The 21622-nt window shown below is 39.2% G+C and overlaps 1 protein-coding gene across 1 annotated transcript in view; it reads right to left on the bottom strand.

Annotated features, from left to right (window-relative positions):
• CFAP44 (cilia and flagella associated protein 44) overlaps window positions 1–21413 on the bottom strand; it is a 41762-nt gene extending 20349 nt beyond the window's left edge. Inside the window, exons 1-18 of the mRNA XM_056340821.1 lie at window positions 21275–21413; window positions 20422–20505; window positions 19373–19544; window positions 18166–18328; window positions 17068–17170; window positions 16607–16823; window positions 15064–15178; window positions 14386–14550; window positions 12989–13144; window positions 12325–12372; window positions 11150–11249; window positions 9816–9910; window positions 7054–7263; window positions 5944–6054; window positions 4089–4241; window positions 2017–2241; window positions 1400–1542; window positions 234–504 (exon numbers count right to left, since the gene is read on the bottom strand). Of these exons, the coding sequence (XP_056196796.1) occupies window positions 234–504; window positions 1400–1542; window positions 2017–2241; window positions 4089–4241; window positions 5944–6054; window positions 7054–7263; window positions 9816–9910; window positions 11150–11249; window positions 12325–12372; window positions 12989–13144; window positions 14386–14550; window positions 15064–15178; window positions 16607–16823; window positions 17068–17170; window positions 18166–18328; window positions 19373–19544; window positions 20422–20505; window positions 21275–21413 (2670 nt within the window). The remainder of the gene's footprint in view (window positions 1–233; window positions 505–1399; window positions 1543–2016; window positions 2242–4088; window positions 4242–5943; window positions 6055–7053; window positions 7264–9815; window positions 9911–11149; window positions 11250–12324; window positions 12373–12988; window positions 13145–14385; window positions 14551–15063; window positions 15179–16606; window positions 16824–17067; window positions 17171–18165; window positions 18329–19372; window positions 19545–20421; window positions 20506–21274) is intronic.
• Window positions 21414–21622: the final 209 nt, after the last annotated feature.

Raw genomic sequence — 21622 nt, forward strand, 5'->3', positions numbered from 1 at the left:
GCATATTCTATGTTTATTTGGAGAAATACGCAAAACAGTGAGAAGGAACAATGCAGTCATAGTGTCTGTTCATTAGGGAAATGTTTTGCAAGAGCCATTCTTCCAAATTTTTTAGAAAACTTCAGCTTTTGCTATGAAAAATGTATGATGCAAATAGTTGAACTTCATTTTGCCCATCTGCAGTAGTTTCACAGTAAATAGGCCAAATTCAGCGAAAGACTGTAGTGACTTACCCTAGGAGAAGGGATTTTGGCTTTTAGCTCTTTGTGAACATCCTCTGGAGACAAGATGTTGAAAGCAAAAATGTTTCCATCTCCACCACAGGTAATCAGAAACCTATCGTCATGACTAGAACAGATCCCCCGGATCTGGCCATAATCATTGTCATGTACATTGAGGCACCAGTATTCCTTCAGGGTATTCACTGAGAGGTCTTTATCCTGAAGAGGATAAACCCGCAATGCGCCATTCTGCATCCCACAGAACATCAGTAATCTGCTGGGACTGTCAAATAAGCAACAAGAAACACTAAGAGCCAGCAACTTGCAACAACTCAGGCCACAACTTAAAACATGATACTTGAAAAGAGCTAATAAGCTTAATAAATGTAGCTTTCCCAAGTCCGTAAGCTGGAAACAAAGTATTTGGACCATTTAAACTATATGTGATACTGCTACAAAATGTTTTTCAGCGAACTGGCTGCTCAGCAATGTTCCAGCACCTGCTGGGTATCATGGAACTGGTCTCAGTCCTGAATTGGGAAGGGTAGCAGACACCAAGTTCTAAGCTAGAAAAGCAAGTTTCCCCTCCCTTTTCTCCATCTAGTACAGATGGTGGTGAATGCAGTAGATTAAGGGCTGAACTAAATCTGCCTCTTTAGACGCAGAACGTGCCTAGCCTTACAGGCAACCTAATACTGGGAGTCTGAAAACAGTTCACCATTTTCATTCATACAGTTCACAAAATGTCCTGAGAAGCCTGTATTCTTTGCACAAGAAGGAGGGAGGGCCATGTTCTCCTCAAGGGCTGTGTCTTCTTTGCTAACTATGAAAAAGAAATGCTGCTCTGGTGATCCAAATTTGCAGAGACTTCTAATGGTTCTCCTGGAATTCTAAAATCTAGGATGTTTGAGTCCTAATCAGTCTTTAAATAGAAACCAGACATTTTCATCTTTGAAGGGCTTTTTAAACTATTCTGTCAGACACAGTGCCAATTGTGTCCATTAGGAATTTTAGGTGAAACTCAGTGCCAGGAAAACCAGAGTTCCTGCATACTAGAGTTGAGTCACAATTAAAAAAGGGCAAAGCAGTGTACCCTCCTCCCTTACAAGTTTTTTTTCTTGGATGTCAATTTCATCAAGCTTTATCACAAAGCTATCTGCTACACTACAGTGTTTTACCAGAAGGAGATTTGGTGGATGGGATTGTCGTCAGTGTCCTCAATAGGAATCACCTCAAACGGTTCGTCTTTCCTGTTTTCAGGGTCTTCTTGGAGATCATGTGAGAACTCACAATGATAGAGGAACCCTGAGTCATACCCACCCTGAAGAAGAGAAGGAACATAAAATGGTGACAAAAGAATACTGAAGCAGCTGACCAGGTACATGCAGTTTTCAGAATTCTTCCTTTCTTAAAGATCTACAATAGGTTAGAAAATGTTACTTCCAAACATCTAGAGATTCTATTTACCCACAGAGAAAAATCTGTCATAATTACTGGCATTACAAGCCATCCTACCAATGTGTTAGGATTCTACCTTCTGCTTGTAAGGGAACAGCTTAGTATTTGTGCCCATTCAGGCATCACCAAGAAGCATACCTATTGGAAATTTCCGGAACAATGTGAATTGGAGTGACACTACTTAATCACAAAGATCCCTGAAGCTATCAAGTATGAAGGGAATTCCATGTCCTAGAGATGACAGGTTTCAAATAATCAATTTTCCAAGCCACCCAGATGTGAAGGGAAAGTTGTCACATCTTGTACTCCCATCAACATGAAATAAAAATCGATTTACCAAGGAAAGCAGAAATTTTCCTGGTGCTGAATAAAACCCACAGAGGATGGGACTGGGCTCCTCCGGTATGTAGAGAGGTGGCAATGGCTCTTCTTCTTCAGGTTCCTCTTCAGGTTCTTCTTCTTTTACCTCCTTTCCCATCTCTTGTTGCTGCTTTATCCATTCAAGTTTTGCTTTCTCCTTCTCCTGCTTTTTTTTCTCTCTCAGTGCGATCTCCTCTTCCAGCTATCACAAGAAGCAGAGAAACACAGAGACATGAAACCAAGGCATTCCATCCATTACTCCCTGAAAGTCTCAAATGAAATCCAAGGTGGTCCTGGCATTATATATACAGAATATCTAGAGAAATCTCTCTTTCCATCAACTATCAACCAGACTTCATGGAAGTCTCCAGTGGAAAGCCCCCGTTTCCCTCCTCCAAAGTATTTTAGCTCATGGTCCTTTGAGACAGAAACCATTCTGCATGAAAACCAGGCTTTAGCATTTCCTCAGAGAGATTACTGCCAATATTAACCACTATTACCATAATATTTCTGCAGAACTCGTAAGCCCTGTGCCCTGCCTGCCCAGGAGAAAGAAAAGCACTGCAAAGTTGAACTCAAGTTCCCAAGTTCTACTGCATCATTGATGTAGAGTAAAAGGGAGAAGCTGTAATGGACTTTAATTCTCCTAAACGATGAAGGGGAGACATTTGCAGATTTAGAAAACCTTTAAAAACCCTTTTCCATGCAAGTCTACCTTAGCATAACCAAACATCAAACATTCTCTAAAACAGAATCTTCTTTAAAAGGATATTAGATAGCAAATCATAGAGAAAGATCTGGAAAGGATCTCAAAAGAGCATTCATTTGCCTGAAAGCAGAATTGGCTAAAGCTTAAATATTATCAGTTGACGTTTGCCTGATCTACCTTTTAAAAATCTCCTGCTATGGGGACTCTACACTATGTAAACTATTTTAGTGCTTCACCACCCTTACTGTTAGAAATCTTGCCTTACATCTAACCTAAAACATCCTTGTTGCAACTTACTAATTACTGATGTACTCCTAGAGGAAAAAGAGAGCAATTAATATTCTTTCTCTTTGCAGAAAACTTTTCTGTTTTTAAAGATTTATAGTGTCTCCCAACAATATTCTTCTCTTTTGAGTAAAAAAACAAAACCACCCCAACAAAAGTCCACACACATTCTTTCAGTCTTTCCTTACGTATGTATGATAGCTTTGTGATGTTTCTTGTGGTTCTTCCTGTCAGAAAACCACTGAGAAATTTTTCGCCTGAAAGCTGACTTCCTTCCAGTTGTCACAAGAAATGAAGCTTTGCCTGACATTCGGTAAGGCACCACTCAGAAGACAGAAGAGTTAACAGAGAAAGCAGAGAAATCACAGGTTAAGAACAGAACCAGAGAGGCTGTTGGACTGTGTTGGATTGAACATGGGACTGAGAGCCTGCTCACTGGAGTTCTGCTCCTGAGCCTAACATCAGCTTGCTTTTTAATTTCACAAAATTAAGTACAGCTGGGAGTTAGCACAAGTCTTTTCCTTTGGCCCTGCTTATCTTCTAAAATGCTAGTTGTCATTCAGAAATTAAAAAAACACACCTTTAAAGTTATTATAATATTTTAAAAAAATTAAAAATATATATAATTGTTGGGGAGAAAAAAAAAAAAAAGGCGTTTCATGTTTGCCTCAAAGTGACCACATGGGTGTTTTATGACTGTTCAAAGGAATTTCCGACAGGGCTAACATCAACCACAAGAAACACGCTCTGTGAAAATTAGCGAAATGAAAATATTCTGAGAACTAATGCACTACACTAGCTTTCCCTTTCACTAATGCTATCTTCTGATTATAATCAAAATCGACATCATGCTTTCAGTGTGATTTGAATAAACAAACAACAACTTGCAATTTCAGACGTTGAAACTCAGCCACAAATGGACTCTACCCGGCCTACACCTTCAAGAAACTTAGCAAACGTCCTGCGATGCAATACAGGGACTAGAAACCTTTTTGTGTACTTTGTCCTCTGGCACAATGTAAAGCATGAAATTCTGCTACAGGGGAGTTCTTTACCTTGATTCGGGATTTAATACTACAAAAACGGAAGTACTGCGTTGGCAAGTTTTTTATTTGGTAGGTAGACACTGTATCCTGTTCCTCAGGGGAAGGGGCAGGAACCTGGAGAACAAAGCCATTCTCACAAAGGATAAGCAGCGTCCTTTTCACCTAGACAAAAACACAAAAAATACAACTATAGGGCAGATGTATACATGGAATTTTGAGCGAAATGGGAGAAGGTTAGTCAGAAGATGCATAGGCACAAAACCAAGCTCCAGCCAGGAGGCACTAACTCTAACTCTGCTCTTATTTAAATGGACATCAGAAATCAGTGAGCTTCTTTTATGCTGTGTATGTTAGGCAAAGCTAAGGAACTGAAGAATTCCTTGCCGTATAGAAAACAGCTATCACTCTGAACTGCCTAGCTTGGAAGCAGCATGATGAAATTTGGGGAGTTTGGTTAAATTAAAGAATGGTTCTGACCCAAGAGTTAGGAGCTGAGGTTTTGGTTTGATAATTGTTTGAAAGTTCATATGTTTCTGCACTAATATATCCCTTGTATCTCCATGACTGGGCTCAGAATCTTGCCAAATGCTTTTTAGCTTTGAGTGAGTCTGTTCTTTGCTGGTACCTGCCAGGCCCTTTAAAATGCAATGTTAGGAAGAATAGGTGAGGTGTGGGTAGTAATTATTTATTGTTCTGAGATTTTAAAAGGCAAATCTGTATTAGTTTCAATTTTCATAAACTACCTGAAGAATCGAAAGAGGGTTATTTTACCTGACCTGTCACTAAAAACATGCAAAGAGGGTATATTTGAGTTGCGATGGAAACCTTAACTACGAATTATACGGTTCTTGTGTCTATAAAATCTCAGCCTCACAAATGCATTAACTAAGTGTACAGTATTTAATCACCAAGGTGCTTCTTTTTAAAGAGAAAAAAAAAGTAGCATAACACTCAGATGCTTGTACTATGTTTAGTAAGTGTTCACATCTAGCAGTGGAGACCTGATACTGGTAGACAAAATTACTCAGGCAGAATCTAACGTATCAAAGACATGCAGAGTGCTTTTTAGTAAGTAGGAGTACCTTGCCCTCAAGGAAAGGACTCAAAATGCAACTGTCAGATCAAGATCTGTCATTTCTGCAGTAAGTTAGAGTTCATACCAACAAGAGTCCTTTTGCCAGCAGAGTTCTTATCAGTTCCCATGAACAAGCAATAGCAGCTACACTTTGCCACTGTGCGCCAGTATAAAGTAGCTTGCTGGCCACTTTGTCAGCATCTAAATATAACGAACAATCTCCTCTCTAAATAATACCAGACTAACCACAATTTCAGATGTTACTCTAACCTTATAAAACGTTTTAAATATTAGCAAGAATCTATTTGAATATGTCACTGACACACTTCAAACAGAGTATGAATTCCAAGAGGCACCCAAAAGCTTTCTTAATGTGGTCTGAAAACTTTGTGAAAGCCCGTTTTAATATAGGCAAGAGGCACAGGCAATAATGCTCACATACCTCTTTTATTAAAGAAGACTAAGACCTTCCAAAAGCTAAGGCAGAAGTTTGTTTCTTCAAGGCAGGAACTGGAAAAGCTGAGCAAAATTTTGTGGTTTGCATGCTTCTGTTCTTTATTATCCAAAGTCCAAAATATGTCCAAAGCGACTAAACCAAAGATACAGCTACACAGAACCTATCCGTCATGCTGAAGCATCACGAAGAATAAAGTAGCAAAGCATCTTTTCCATTGTCTATAGAGAACATGGCTAGGGTCATGGATCTTCATCTATTTACAATGGAAGTTCTTTTCAAAATGACATTTTAACACTGTAGGGAAGGAAAGAAAACAAACATGCATTACTCACATGAGAAGGTGGAGACCACTGTAATGCCTGCACAGGCCCAGGAACACAGATGAATCCAATTGGCTCATATTTATCTCCAACAGCAAAAAAGAAAACAGTTTTGTCTTTACTCTGATGAAAAAAAAAACCAACCAAAAAACCAAAGATGATGACTGAGTCAAAGCTAACCAAAAATTCAAAAGACTGTAGGTACTTTATGACATAAACACAAACTTCCAATGTTTAATGTTTTGTGGCTCAACAGGGGGACTTACAAGTGCCTTGGAACTTAGAATTTGATTTCCATGATGATTACAGGGAGGAAATAAAAACCCTGCCCAACTTCCTACAGGGCCTTGAGTGCACCACTTAACTGCCCTGATGGGCCTCACCTGACATCCCTAGCCATGTGTTTTCTGCCTTCTGCTCCAGGAGCTCCTTTAATGCTCAGGCTCAGGCCTGTTTTTTTTCAGATAAGACAGCACAGGCTGATTTCCTCAAATAACATGAAAATCCGGAACGGGTGCACAACTGATGTATGGCAGTTTAAATCCTGCATTAAGTGAAATGCATGGTGATTCAGCTCAAGGAATGTGTAACTGCAAATGCACTGACCACGGCTAAGGGCTAGCTTTTAAAAGGATATACCACATTGACTGGAAATCATCTCAAAGACTAGCATGTACGCTGACAAAGACACCAGACAAACTGACTGGTTGATCCTGCTGTAAGGTCAAGCCGTGCTGGGGAGCAGCTGGAATGTTGCCAAGGTGGTGCATGAACCTTGGCGTACGAATTCTTTTACTAATTCCAAGACACTACTAAACTAGTTCCAAAATGAACCAAATCCATCTTCAAAGGGGATTACAGAAACCACACTGAGCAGTCCAGTAATTCACAAAATTAATTGTAGGGATTGCGTGGTTGCTTTCCTTCAGGAAAACCAATGTGAGTGCAAACAGAGCCTTCTCTTCCCCCAGCACCGCAGAGAATTACAAGAAGCGATCAACAGCAATAACAGAAGTATAATTGTGTCGTCAGTAAAGAAACTTTACCTTATCTTACCTTATCTCTTTAAATAATCTCTACATTTGTGGCTTAATAAAAATAAACAAAAGAAGTGGCACGTACCCCTGTGGCAAGCACATCTCCATTTCGTTCGTATGCCAAGGCTGTAACTGCAGCGGCGTGAGGTTTGAAAGCCTGTTTCAGACTTATCTCTGCATTCTCTGTATTGGTCTGTCCTGCAAGAACAGGCAGTCCTTTGGGATCGTAAACTTCAATTATGCGGACAACACCATCTTCAAACCCCACAGCAATTAGACCTCCTTCAGGATTTACCTTTGAGTGGAAAAATGAAGAAAAAAAAATCACAGTGTACATCTGAGAGTTTAGAATAAGAATCTGTACGGCACACACTGTGGTGTTAAACCTGTAACTCATCTTACATGGCGGTGTTGCTAAAGCACAAAGAATCTTTCATACATGGGAAATGTGGTTTATTCTCTCTAATATGCTACCATAAAGGGAGTGGGAGAACTGGGGGTTATTTGGTTTGGATTGTTTGGGGTTTTTTTACTGATAAAATGTCACTGAGACTGTAAATATTAATGACAATGTGGTTGTAATGTCTGAGGAAGAGGTAATTCATACTGATATACAGCACTTAAGCAGAAGAGTTAGAACTCAAAAAAGGAATTACTACATTACCCTGAATATAATATTGGGCATTGAATGTGGGTATGATTTTTGAAGAGGTGACGGCACAGACTTGGGTCTGGCTGACTCCATGTAAAATACAGTTGTCAATAGCTACTTGAGATGGAAAAAGGAGGCTATGGAGTCTTTACCATAGGCCCTGTAGGTAAGCCAATTGCTAACAATGTAGACAGGCTTATATTGTGAGAGAGAAGAGTGAGCAGAAACAGGCCTGTGTGGTAGCTGAATCTTGCTGGACTTGCAGGTTTTGCTAATATTAGCCATACATGGTAGTGTCTTGAAAGGGATTTACAAGCTGAGCCAGCTCCAGACATAGCACTGATCAATATTAATGCACACCAGAAATGAGACCAGAATGAGAACTGCTGTGTAAAGAGATGAGAGTGAATGGATAAGCTCTGTGAGCGTTGGGCAAAAAGTATAATCTTTGTTATGAAAAAGTTTATTGTTCCTGAAAGGAGCTGAGGGTAACTGTCTTCCCGTTGTCTGGGGAGATTTGCCTGTGACGTCTTAAGTTAAAAAGCCCCTCTGTAATAAACAGGGGTACAATAGCATTGCTCAGTAAATGACTAACAGGAGTCACTCATGGACCCCAAATTTATGGCTCTGTGTTTAACTCCATTGATTCCGTATCTTTTCTCTACTAGGCAGCCAGCACTCCAGATGTGGCCTTCCCAGTGCTGAGTAAAGGGGAAGGAACACCTCGCACAACCCGATGGTAACACCCTTCCTAAGGCGTTGGGTCCCAGGATGCTGTTGGACTTCTCTGGGTGCATTGCTAGCTCATGGTCAGCTCGGTGTCCCCCAGGATCCCAAGATCCTTCTCTGCAGAACTGTGTTCCAGCTGGTAGGCCCCCTGGCAGTACTGCTGCCTGGGGTTATCCCTACTCAGATGCAGGACTTTGCATTTTCCCTTGCTGAATTTTATGAGATTCTTCTCAGCCCAATTCTCCAGCCTGTCCAGATCCCCCTGAATGGCAGCCCAACCCTCTAGAGTACCAGCCACTCCTCTCAGTTTTGTATCATCTGCAAACTTGCTGAGGATGCACTCTGTTCCAGTGTCCAGGTAATTAATGAAGAATATTGGCACCATAATAACCCCTAGGGTACTCCGCTAGAGACTCGCCTCTAAGTGGACTTTGTGCTGCTGACCACTACTCTCCAGGGCCCAGCCATTTGGGCAGTCTTAAATCTATGTCACTGTTCACTTATCTAACCTGTACATTGCTAGCTTGTCCATGAGGATATTCTGCTATACAGATGCTTCAAAGTATGTCGAATGAAATTCTCTTGAATTAATAGTGCAGACTTTTCAAATACATTTGAGCACCTTAAGCTATGTGTAAGTATCTAATGAGATTTTAAATGCAGCAAGGTAGACTAAGTACCCTTGATTTTTCTGGCTGTGTTTAGTACCAATTTTTGTAAAACTGAACTGAGCCAGTTTTCTAATGCTGTACAATTTATTGTGGCTGTCAGCTTATCTCTTGAATGTATAGATCATCACGTAAGAGCATCCCTGAAAGTCTGCATGGCCAGAATTACAGTTACAAGAGCACTGTCCCAGTGCTACCCTCACCTTGGAAATTCAAGTAAGCACTTTCCTCCATAAATCTGCTTATAATTAATCCACCAGACTTGCTATGTTTCCTCAAAAACATAACTAGACACTATTTTAATTAAAATTAGCAAATATGTCTAAAAGTGATAGACTCCACACTCCACAAATGATCAGTTCTGGCAACAATTTTTTATGATTTATCTCCAAATGTTTGTGGATGGTCTGGGCTGTCATTTCAAAATGTGTTAACTAACTCATGTTAATTGGCAGTTACTCTGCATGGGTTAAATAGAAGCTGTTACTCTATAAACTAAAACTACTTCCTGAGACTGCACACTGAGATCTGATTTTAAAATCTCAGGAAGACACAAAGTAGGATACCTGATAATTCATAGTAAAGTCAAACTGTACAGATGCTATATACATACATGCTACTCCACAAACTTTTTATATATATACATATAAACATGTATATACACACACACACTACAGTAAACTCCACCATGGCCTAACACTGACTTCTTTAAGGTCTTGTATGGTGAGCAACTTTCTTGATGCTGGCAGGCTCATAGGCCCCTTACGAATTTTTGTTAGCACACTAGCAAAAACTCACAACACAAGGTGCCCACGTCAGCACTGTTCCTCCTTGTTTAAACTTAATTTCACTCAGTTGACTGTTGCTGATGAAATCATAGATACGCACTGACCCTGTGTGGCAAGGAGACAGTAAGAATTTTATTTCTTGCAGCATCAATTACATGTAAGATTTACAGAGAAATGTCTATTTATTTGAATGAAAAGCTGGATACAATGTTATTAGCTTTTCTCTTTGAGTATCAATTGCCTGCCTGGAAAGACATGACTGAGGGTTACAGGGTACCACAGCTAGCATGGTGCTCATGAACAAAACATCAGCTTTCTTCACTCTTTAATTAAAGGCTCCCAAGAGTTGTTGGGGCTGAGGGTTGTAAAAAGAAGTCCCATGCTGACCACCATGCATAATTTTCAAGCAATCACAGAACTGTGGCATACTGTAAGGAAAATGTGTACTGACAACACAGGAAAAGATAACACGCTATTGCTTGGGATTGCCTAGGGAGAAAAATATTTAAGTGGATGAAAATGGGAGATTGTCCAAAGAAAAGCCAGTTTCACCAGAGGTGAAATTAACAGATTCTTAGACACACATATTGGCCTGCATAAAATTCCATTCCAGCTGGCATATATCCTAAGTGTCATTTGCTCAGCTGGTAGGAGTTTGTCTTCAGGCTAGAAGAGCATGTACATTGTATAATACAGACAAATGCCAAGATACTGCTGACAAGAATTGAGTTTAAGACCTTGTAGCATTTTTTGAGAAGTGTAAATGACATTGTTAATGTTCTAGCCAGGGGTTCCTCTTTAAAGCAAGATAAAGCTAACTGTGAGAGGCGTAAATTGCAAAATTTATATAAGTTTAAAAAATACGTCTATAATTACATTAGCTGTTGTTGAGAGCATGATAGCTATTGCATTTTCTAAGAAAGCCACAAATATTAATATTCACAATGACTTACACAATGCTAGAGACGTATGTAATTCCTTACAAAACAAAAATCCCAACACTTATCAGTCCAGAGCCTTGAATACATGTGCTGTTATTCAAGCCAAATGTCTCATCTTTTCAGCTGTTCCTTCAGAACGAACAGAATTTACAAAGTTTCCCATTAAAACTTCTCTTATTAAAATCCCAGGCTTTTAGGATGAAGCAGTCTTAATGCATTATTTCAAAATATTAATGATTTGTCTTAACTATTAAAGAACTGATCCCAGGAATAATAATTGTCTGTAATGTGACCTTTCAAGAGCGAATACCTAACTTCAGTTCAAAACAGAATAGTTCCAAACCAAGCATCATTCAAAAACAATAATTACAGTGGTATGAGAGGAAAGGAATAGTATACTTACGGTCGAGAGCAGTGGTGGCCATAAGGTGTGTAACGGGAGAGACACTCATAGCCTCAATTCTTCCAGAGTGGAAGGTATACAGGCACTCTGGATCACGGGTCTGCAGTGCAAAACAGAAGAACTGAAATTCTGCTGCATTCTGGAGCTGCACTTAAAAGGTATTACAGCCACACCTACAGCAAACCTGAAAAATCTAGACAAGTGCTGTTTGTGTGAATAAAATTCAGCATGTATGAGGGACCTATATGCAATTCCCATGCCCCCTTTTTTTTTATTTAAATGTTCCTAGGGAGATTATCAGGAAAATTAGTGTAGGAACATTAAGCTCATTTAAAATTCCACCATTTTCTGTGTGAAAATAAAGAGAAATGCCTTTCATGAAGTGATTTCAGACTTGGAATCAGTATTTTTCAAAAAAGCTGTTGCGCTGAAGGCAAAGAAAATGGTCTCAAGCCTACGGCTTATGCTACCTGGGAAATCAATTCATCATCCAAGGAAATTTAGGTTTTGTTACACTTTTTTTTCATTAGTTTTTATAGTATGCTTTGTACATCTTTTATTTACCATAAAATTATTGGGACATAATTTTACCTGTTGCCAAAGAACTTTATTCCACTCAAAGGGATTTTTCCCATTTACTTTAATATGTTTGGGAGCAAAAATTAAATGCCCCCATTTTAACTGTGTCATCTATTTCTCCATCAAAAACATCTCCAGCAGTAACACTAATAACCAGTAGGATAAAACATGTGACGTGCATTAACCTTCTCCTTGTTTTTCCTAGTTGTTTATATAATGTAGACACAACAGTAAGGATTGTTTCAAACACCTATCTAGATAAGATATATCAATACTCCTTGAACTAATTTCTTGCATCCATGCAACTTTTATTATCAGTTCATGAGGGAAAAAAAAATCCTTTAAGGTAACCTGAATTTGGCAGCAAAATTTCAGGACTCAAAAATCAAATTATTTTTTATAACTCTACACATCATTATAATCAATAACATTATAAAAAGGTATTTTTAAGAAAAAAAAATGTTTCGGTAGTATAATTTTCAACTGCACAGCTTTACAAAACATAAACTTAATTGCAAAGGCATCCAGTATAGTTAAAGAAAGCTATTGCAAAGGAATTGAAGAAACCAGAAAAAAGAAAAAGAAAACAAACTTACCACATTTGAAAAAGTTAAATCCAGCTTCCAGATCGCTCCATTGGTGTCCTCAAGAAGAAAAAACAAAACACTTAATTTGAATATTTTCAAACTCAATTTGAATAAAATTGCCCATGGTAACTCCTTAAAAATTTCTTCATGATTATTACTGTGAAAATGAAATGACTAAATGTGGTGATGTTGGTCCTATCAGTCCTATCCATCAGTCCATGATAACAGAACTTGGACAATACCTTTTGACATTCTCCTGTTATGTAATTCTGGCTCTGAAAGCCAAAGTCTCACGTGTTACTATACACTGAAAATACAGCATAGCATAGCTCAGCTCAGTTGGAAGAGACCTACAAGGATCATCTAAGTCCAACCGCCTGACCACTTCAGGGCTGACCAAAAGCATATTATTAAGGGCATTGTCCAAATGCCTCTTAAACACCATCAGGCATGGGGCATCAACCACCTCTCTAGGAAGCCTGTTCCTAGTGTTTGAAGGAAGAAGAAGATTTTATATTTTTGAAGATTTTATATATATATATATATAAAGAAGAAGACTGAATTCTACCAACAAGAAATGTACTGATCTGCAATGGACTCCTGCTGTTACTTAACATCACCTCCCTCATTCCGTGCTTCTCCACAGAAATGTATGTACATGAGTGTATCTTACCTGAGCATACCAAACAGGTTGTCCACTGTCATGAACTTTTGACATGAAACTCAGGCTGACGTTCCTGCCAACATGAAGTTCATTCATAGGCTCCACCTCCAGTAACCCTGTATCATCCACCGAATCAGCAGCATCTATTATCTCAAAGTTCCACACCTTCATGGCGTTGGAAATATGAATAAAAAGGGGGTGGGGGTGGGGGTGGGGGTAATAAGGCCAAGTTATGTTTTCATACACAATTAATATGGAAATTTGTAATTCTAAGAAACCAGAGGAGCGGAGATTCTACATGAAGAGCGTGAAACCTGTCATATCTGCCTTGCTGGTTTGAATGTAACCTAAAACAGTGAAAATTGGCAACTATTATCTGATACATTTGGGTGCAATGCAAAGTCACGTAGAAGTTCTCTGTCCAATGCTGAAACACCAGTAGCTTAAGTTCAGCCTCGGCACTAGCAGAGCTACACATGGCAGCCTTGGAACTAGAGAGAGTAAATGATATCTGTGTCCTCTCGGCATTGCTCATACTGAGGCAGCACAGAAGAATGTGAAATCTAACACATCCATGTTCTGCTTTGCGGGATAAGGACAAGACATCATTTGGCACCCTTCTAACCGAGTGAATTTTCCTAATGGGGTAACATCGCTTTATAAAACACAACAACTACTCTAGCATGTTTGAAACCCTCCACTGTCCCATCCACAGGACAGCTTCCCGTTGATTATTTGGAGTCTTTCACATATCAGCATATACACTGTCTTCCCTTAAAGAGCAGGAAAACAAGACTTCAAAATTCTTGACAACTGACAGGTGAGATCAGAAACTGGCATATGGATACAGCAAACTTTTTTACCTTAATTTCTACAATTATATGTTAATTTCAGAATGTTTTTTCTTGTAATTGTTCTTCTATTTCAGTATATGTATCTCTGAGATGCTAGTTAATTTCTATGTAATTTTAACATTAATAATCTGAGCTTTCAAATATTCAGAAAATTAATTTCAAATCTTGCTGTAGCTTATCCTTCAATATAACAACCACTGTATTAATAGGTCTGAAAATTATAAAGATTAACAAAAACTACACACACAAAAAGTTAGAATGCAGACAAAAACAAAGCTGTTAGACAATCACTGAAAAATATTTTGATTTACAAGAGTAAAAGGTGATTTATTCACTACTATTAAACAGAGAATGTTGTGTGAACATGATCCAATTCAAACATATACACTATGGAGATGTGCTTATATTCTGTTTGTTCTAAAAATTCATCCTCAAAGAAGCTGCACTGCAAAATTGCCTCCAAAAATAAGCCCTGGTAAAGAAAAAATCCGTCACATTTACCTGCTGACCACAAATTCACACACCTAAAGGCAGAGCAGAAGAAAAACTCACCCGAATGAAGCCGTCTTTTCCAACAGTGACAAGTTCTCCCTCATCCAGAACTAACTGGCTGACAGGGCCACTGTGACAGGGCTTGTGTCCAGCTCGACAGAGCTCCACTTTAATGAGCCCCCCTTCCCAAAGCAGCAAGTTGCCCCACTCAGTCCCTGAGATAACCTTCAATGAAAATGAAGATAAGCACATAAGCACCTGCACTTAACCATGCAGAAACACTGGCATGAATCTGGTTAACATTTGTGGCTTCCTTCCATGAAAGCAATAGATCGATAGCAATCTACAGATATTTGCAAGAGAAAGTGTAAAGGGTGAGAAGATTCAACTTTTTAGCAATCTGACATAATTTACATGCACTGAAATGGTTAAAGATTAGGGCTAACAGTCTTTGTATTCCTTTACACTAATGTATTCACTAGCCCATTAGAGGAGGCTCAGCTCCAAGCCAACAGAGACATATTGTCTGGGAATTACAATACTGACCGCACTTTTCAATTATTACAAAACAAGACAGGTTTTTGGCAAATTAATGTCAATATTAGCTTATCAGAGCAGTGCATCAAGGGTCTAAATCAAAACACTTTGAAGCAAATAGCGATTCTCCAACTTACTCAGCAGACTTTGTATCAAAACCTGAGAGGGAACATAAAATCAATTAAGCTTTTTCTTACTTACCTTCCCATCAGGCAGCGCCACGTAACCTATAATGTCGGTCACTGCTGTTTTTCCAAACCTGCCCAAAGCTCCTTGTAACTTGAGACCAGTGAATGTGAGAGCCATCTTCCAGAACCTGAACATAAAAAAAACCCCCATCCCTCTCTGATACAAGGCTTCTTCAACACACTCTTCAGTCCCTCGCAGACATTGTAATAATCTTACCCGGGATGCCTCTGAGATAAAAGCCATTCAATTATTACTCTTTTTCACAGAAAGCCTTGGGTTTTTTCTTTTGAAAATGAGATAAAGCTTTGTAGCTACACAAATATTTCCTTACACTACCCCTGTGAAAAAGCTAGAAAAAGGATTTGGAATGGGCAGAATGAAGATTAAACTACTATTTATAATTTCTAAGTGTAAAATGCATAGCTACACCTTTCCAGCTGCAGCCAATGCATGTAGTTAGGGATATGCATTTTACTCATCTCCAGTGTATGATGCTCAGCCTTGTAAATCCAAGGGACTAAGGTCTTCATGGAATTTCATGCAAGCACCCCCATGAATTTCAGCTTGACTACAAAATCTCAGTGACACCGAGGTTTTATCCTAGATCTTCATGGCTATTTCTATTTAATCATTGTATTTTTATCGGTATAAAATATAACTTTATATTACTGCATTACAGAAAAAATGAATACCTACTGCAATTAGGGATGTTTCACTGTGTTGCAGGACACATCACATTTAAGACAGGTGTTGGAAAATGAGACCACATTTGGGTGAGAGGTCATGTTTACCATGTTATAAAAGCCATGTCAGAGTTTATTGATAGTTTATTGATTCAAAAGAAAGTTTATAAGAGTTTTGTCTGATTTCCATAATGTATTCTAAACCACATTTTGGGGGGCTGAAAAAGCCATTTGCTATTGCAACCAAACTATAGAACAAACCTCAGATTTTGATCTGATTCCTCTGTTAAAATTCAAAGAAACTTTAGATGCGTTGTAATTTTAAAGGTATAATTTCCATTACAACAGCATCCAACTCATATCTTAAGTTTCTGCTGTGTTAACATTGAACACTAGATAAATACAGAACACACAACTAATCCCTGTCCCAAAAGTTGTGGCTTATTTTTTATTACAAAAGTATCCATGAACTTACCAGAGAAGGGCGTGCATGGAAGCCTATCTTTTGTAAAGCTTCCTTGCAGTTTTTTGGTGGTATCAGAAGGTTTCTGATCCATAACTTGGCAACCACTTTTAACGGCTGCCCAAACAGCAGATCAAGAGATCAAAGGTAGAAAGCCCAGAAGGCACAGGAGGCATATATGCTATGTTACCAGCAAGAAGGCATATATATATATATATATATTTTATTACTTCTTTCCAGTACTTGTTGAAATTACAAGAATGGAGCCACTGGCACCAACACTCAACATCAAGCATTATCCTTTCTGGACAGCAAAAGTGTTAAAAGACTTGGTGACTGGCTGAAAGACTTCTACCTATTCTGAATTTAGAGGTTATATTTATTTATTAATTCTGTTCTGTAAATGTACCTGATGTGTCCTGCCCCAGATGTAGTTAGTTGCTCCTCATTACCAGCTGAAAATGTGACCTTGTAAACATCCTGTGAAAAAGCTTTTGACCTCGACACAATCTTTTCTTGTTTCCAGTCCCAGATAGTCAGCGTGTAGTCAGGGCTGCTTCCAACACTGGCCAGCAAAGTGCCAGCATGATTGAAATCGCCAAAAACATAGGCTTCCTCTGTTCCACCTGAAGAAACATACAAGCAACATTTTTTTCACTAGGTAATAGCTCTCAGTTGGCTATTCCTACTAAACAAAAGTTTCCTCCCCTGCAATAATGAAAAAGCTTGAATCCATTGTTTCCTATTCTGCTGTGAAGGACCAAAAGGTTGTATTTCCTTCTAAACTTGAAGTGACCCACTACTCCATCTGCTGGGATCTATGAACACTGGCCCATTTGTGTAAAATGAAAATAGAACTTTTTACACTACCTCGCAGTATTCTGTAGGGCCTCAGTGAAGGATACTCGTAGATGATGAGGTTTGGCTTCTTTCCTTTTTCTCCTACTGCAAAGTACTGCTTAGTAGGGTGTGCCTTGAAAAAGCAAAAGTCCCGTTGCATGCTGTAATGACACTTTTGTCTCTGTCCTACTAGTTACTGAGTTATTGTATTTACTCACTCATTAGTGATATTGCTATAAATACTAGGTTGCATTTTTCTGTGCATTTATTCTGAACAACTGCCAATCTATTGCTCAACATCAGAATGAAGCCATTATGCACACAAAATGGTATATTACGCATGTAATGTGGAACCATAACTAACTGTGAAATAATTTGCTTTATTATTCATTCTTTTATTATTCCTACTTCACTCAACCCAACAGCTGCTCTCTCCACAGCAGCATTTGCATCAGCAGCCATCTACTTCAGCAGAAAAGCCATCCTCAATGGCATGGTTCTGAAGACGTAAAGACGTACTATGATTCCCCAGAAAAGGCTGCTTACAATGGGGCAGAACAGCCTGAGGCCGATATTCCAAAAGCCTTGTTCATGGGGAATGAAACTGAGAGATGGCAGAGCCATTCACAGGGTAAGATGCTTCAAATCCAGAGATAGCATTTGAGAGTCGAAACTCTCGGTAAGAGTTTACTAGAGTGAAACCAGATACATTTTCTCTTCATTTGTTTAGGACTCAATTTTCTACACTTTAACTGCAAGCAAGACTCTATACTAGTATCAGCTGTGACTAGGAAGATGAAGTGTTAAAAAAAAAAAAGTAAAAAAAGGGGTCGATATGAGCCAAATATTTCAATAAGCTTGTAATAGTGCTAAAAATTAATCCCAGATGGCACTTGTCCGTTCTTTAAGGTACCTGAGCCTGGGACTGAAGTATGCAGATATTTGTCCTCTGCCAATTATCAGTGGGATGAGTAGCCTACGATGCCTGGTCCACACATTCTTTAATCAATATCGTAATTTCTTATGTATACACATGTGCAACTGTAGAAATCTCCCATCAGGCAACCAAGCAAACATTTAATTTCTAGAAAATGACTAACATCCTAAAACAAGAAACAAAAGCCGTACTGTGATAAACCCAATTCCACCACCGCTGCTGCTGCGGAGATAACTCTGAGACTTAGTTTTCAGGTCCTGGAGCACCACCTGGTTGCCTGCTATATACAGCAGTGTTTGGCTATCCATCATCAGCAGGTTTACATTTCTGGTGCAGTCGTATCCAAAAGAATGTCTGGGAACAGTTCAATAAGGAAAAGATTTGATAGTAAACTTTTCTAGAAAGCCAGTAAGTGGATAGAAATGCTTAAACCAAACCTGAAACAGGAATATTGGAACTGGTGACTAAAAGCCTGATGGTAGGAAATCATTTTGTTCAGTATACAGTGAAGGTAAAATATATCAAGCCCCTATAACTGAGAGGAAGGCACAAGTGAAGACCTTCTGAAGTTCATATTCCATCCTTTCATTTCCACTACAAAGCACACCCCTTGGCTCTGCTGGAACTTTAAGGGCTGCAAGGAATTCATATTCTACCGGTGTTCTCTTTTCAAACAAAATGTAAGAAACATGCATCAGATTATTAGGAACTGTTCCACAGGGAAGAGACCAAATCAAAGAAGTGCTCAAGCTCACTTCCCTAAAAGTTTACAGGCAGACGCAGAGAAGGGAAAATCCTGTCTTCAGAAGCAACCACGTCTGCAGAGGAAACCACCAGCACATGTGAAAGTCACATACCATAGTCTATTTGACCATACCTAGCAAAGGACTTATGGTAGCTCTTAGTTGATGGGCATCACTTCCTTCATTCTACCAGTGTAGGTCTTCTGGGCAGAAGGCTACAAATCTACCCAGCTTCTTCCTCATTTCTCCCTTAGTAGTTCTGTGAAGAATTATGAGGTACACAGCTGCTCTTCTCCTGCCCTCCCCTCAGCTTCTTGGGGAACACCAGTGTGGCTACACAGAAAGGGAGAGCTTTGCAGGGGACATTCTTAGGCTAGTCTTCAGCCTGGTCACGTCACCTTGTCCATGACCTAGTTCTACATGAGTACTTAGAACAGTAAGCATCATGTCCAGTAAGAAAAGTTTATGAGGTCAAGACAACATTTAGGATTAAATTCACCCAGAACCATAAGTGGTCAGGATTCTTATCTGTGTCTCAAGCAAAGGTATCCCAGTAATGCCACATAGGCTACTCCAAATTAAACAAGTACAATTTTAAGAACACATATTAAATATCTTTAGCTTTAAATTTGCACAGCCTCGACAGAAAGGATACTTAAGAGTAAGAAGGTTAATGGGTATCCCAGAGTCATCAGTGACAAATGGCCGTGAATATATATCTTCATACTTATAGAAGAAAGCTTCTGGGATTTTCTCTTCTACCTTCTCAGGCCTTTTTTGTGCCTCTGTGGGTACTTCACTATTATCACATTCTTCCAAATCACCTTCTGCATCTCAGAAGAGGGAACATAATGGAAATTTATATTCACCAGAAATTTTAGGCTCCTTGCTGATATTTGCACCTAACTGCAAAAGGAAAGGATTCACACATTCTTTGCCTCCTTTGACAGAGTAATAGGTGTTCCATAGCTCAAACCAGGGGTACCATGTCTTAGTAACAATTTGTCCTGAACAGTCTGTAACAAGCACTCCCTCAGGCTTTTAAAAACTTGACTGTGAATATCCAAAAATGAAGAATTTACATTCTCAAAATTTTTCGCCTTTTTTAAAAACATTCAGTTTAACACTCAAGACTTAGTTCAAGATTTGCTTGGTGTTTCGGTCTCAGCTTTAGAAACCAAATGAAGTCTAAAGTGTCTTTTTTCAGTAGCTATTGAACACACATCATTATACAAAACAATTAGTAAAAACACATACAACAGACCACCAGAAGACACCAGTGTTCTCAAAAAGGCATACTGCTAATGTGTGACCCACTGCAGTTCTTCGCTGGACTGCAGTGCAGAATACTGTCAACTTGACTTCCAACTGGTCATAAGCACTTGTTAAAAGTACTTTTCAGTTTGATACCTCAGATCAAATCCCCATTACCTATTTTGTAAGCTTTTCACCCTGTCTCGATTTTTTTCTCTCCTAGGTGTTCTATGAAAAACAATCAAAGGGGTCACAGACCAGCCATGGGAAAGAGCAAAATAAAGTACAGAAGGTAAGCCAATGGAAAGGGAGCAGAGAAACTCAGTCACTGTAACTTGATGGCACTGGCCTGAGATGTTCCTAACAGTAACAGTGAAAAAATGAAAAACTAGAAAGTAGTGGGGTTTATAAGTTCATGCCAACATCTCCCCAGTGGAAAGCAATACTCACCAATGCTCTCAGTGTCTGATTCCACTTCTTCCTCCTGTTCCTCTGGAGCTGGTGATTCCTTTGGAAAACTAGTTTTGCTTTCTTCTGCAAAGGACAATTGGTATCACACTTGTAGGTATTAATTCCTTTGACTAATTTGCTTATATATGCCATGTTAAATAAATACATAGTTCTGCAGTAGTAAAAAAAAAATCCCTTCAGTCCAACAATGGACTTCCTGCTTTTCAGCATTAATTGTAGGGAGAAGTCTGCTTTCAAAAAAATGTAATTTAAAAGCTAGGGGAAGGAAAGACGCACAACCTATAACAGGAAAAAGGTATAACAGGAAGGTCAAACAAGTGCCAGAAGTAATGCACCAGCATAAGCACCAAAAAATCCATCCAAAGCTCCACAGGAGACTCACTAGTGGATTTTGTTATCCATGGTACCTAGATCTAGTGTGTTAGATGGCATGCAGAACATCTGAAATAAGACACTGGACAGGCATTCCAAGTAAAAAAGATGTTAAAGTAAGAAATCACAGAATCATAAATACAGGTCTTTGACTGGAAGAGACTGGCGTAGTTAATGAATTGTTTGCAGTACTAGCTACAGAGACAGGTTTGAGCAGCAAACTTTTTCAGGGAGACACTTTGCGGGCTGAGGGACAGTGGGAATTATAGACACCGCAGTCAGCCCAGAAATTCACTGGAAGGGGTCATCTTTGACCAGAGTCAAAATGAAATGTGGCAACACCAAGAGCAGTAACTGAAGATGAACACTTACTAATAAGGAAGGGGTGAGTGTTGGGAGAAGCCAGAAGCTACTGTAGGTTCAGTATCGAAATCACTATGTAATGGCAGGAGGTACTCACGGACACCACTGTCATCTGCCTGTGCACCTTCTGCTGGCTTCTCATCGGCTCCCTCGTGTTCCCTTCGAAAAGATGGCACGTCTTCTTTGCCTGGTGGTCGTGAAGAAGAACGTTTAGTATTTTTGCCTTCATCTGCCATTTAGACCATTTTCATTTCTTCTCAAATGCTTTGAGATTCCCAAAGATGATATTTGTGTTCAAACGTACATTTTCGTACAAATTGTGTACAAATATGGATAACCCAAAGATACGTCCTGCTTTGTAGGGTGAATTAATTGGCTCAGGTTTTAGGACTCCAGGCTCTGCGTACATTGCCATAGAAAGACTTTCATCTAAATACTGTGTAAC

The sequence above is a fragment of the Falco biarmicus genome, chromosome 5 (assembly GCF_023638135.1).
Source record: "Falco biarmicus isolate bFalBia1 chromosome 5, bFalBia1.pri, whole genome shotgun sequence".
Classification (NCBI taxonomy): domain Eukaryota; kingdom Metazoa; phylum Chordata; class Aves; order Falconiformes; family Falconidae; genus Falco; species Falco biarmicus.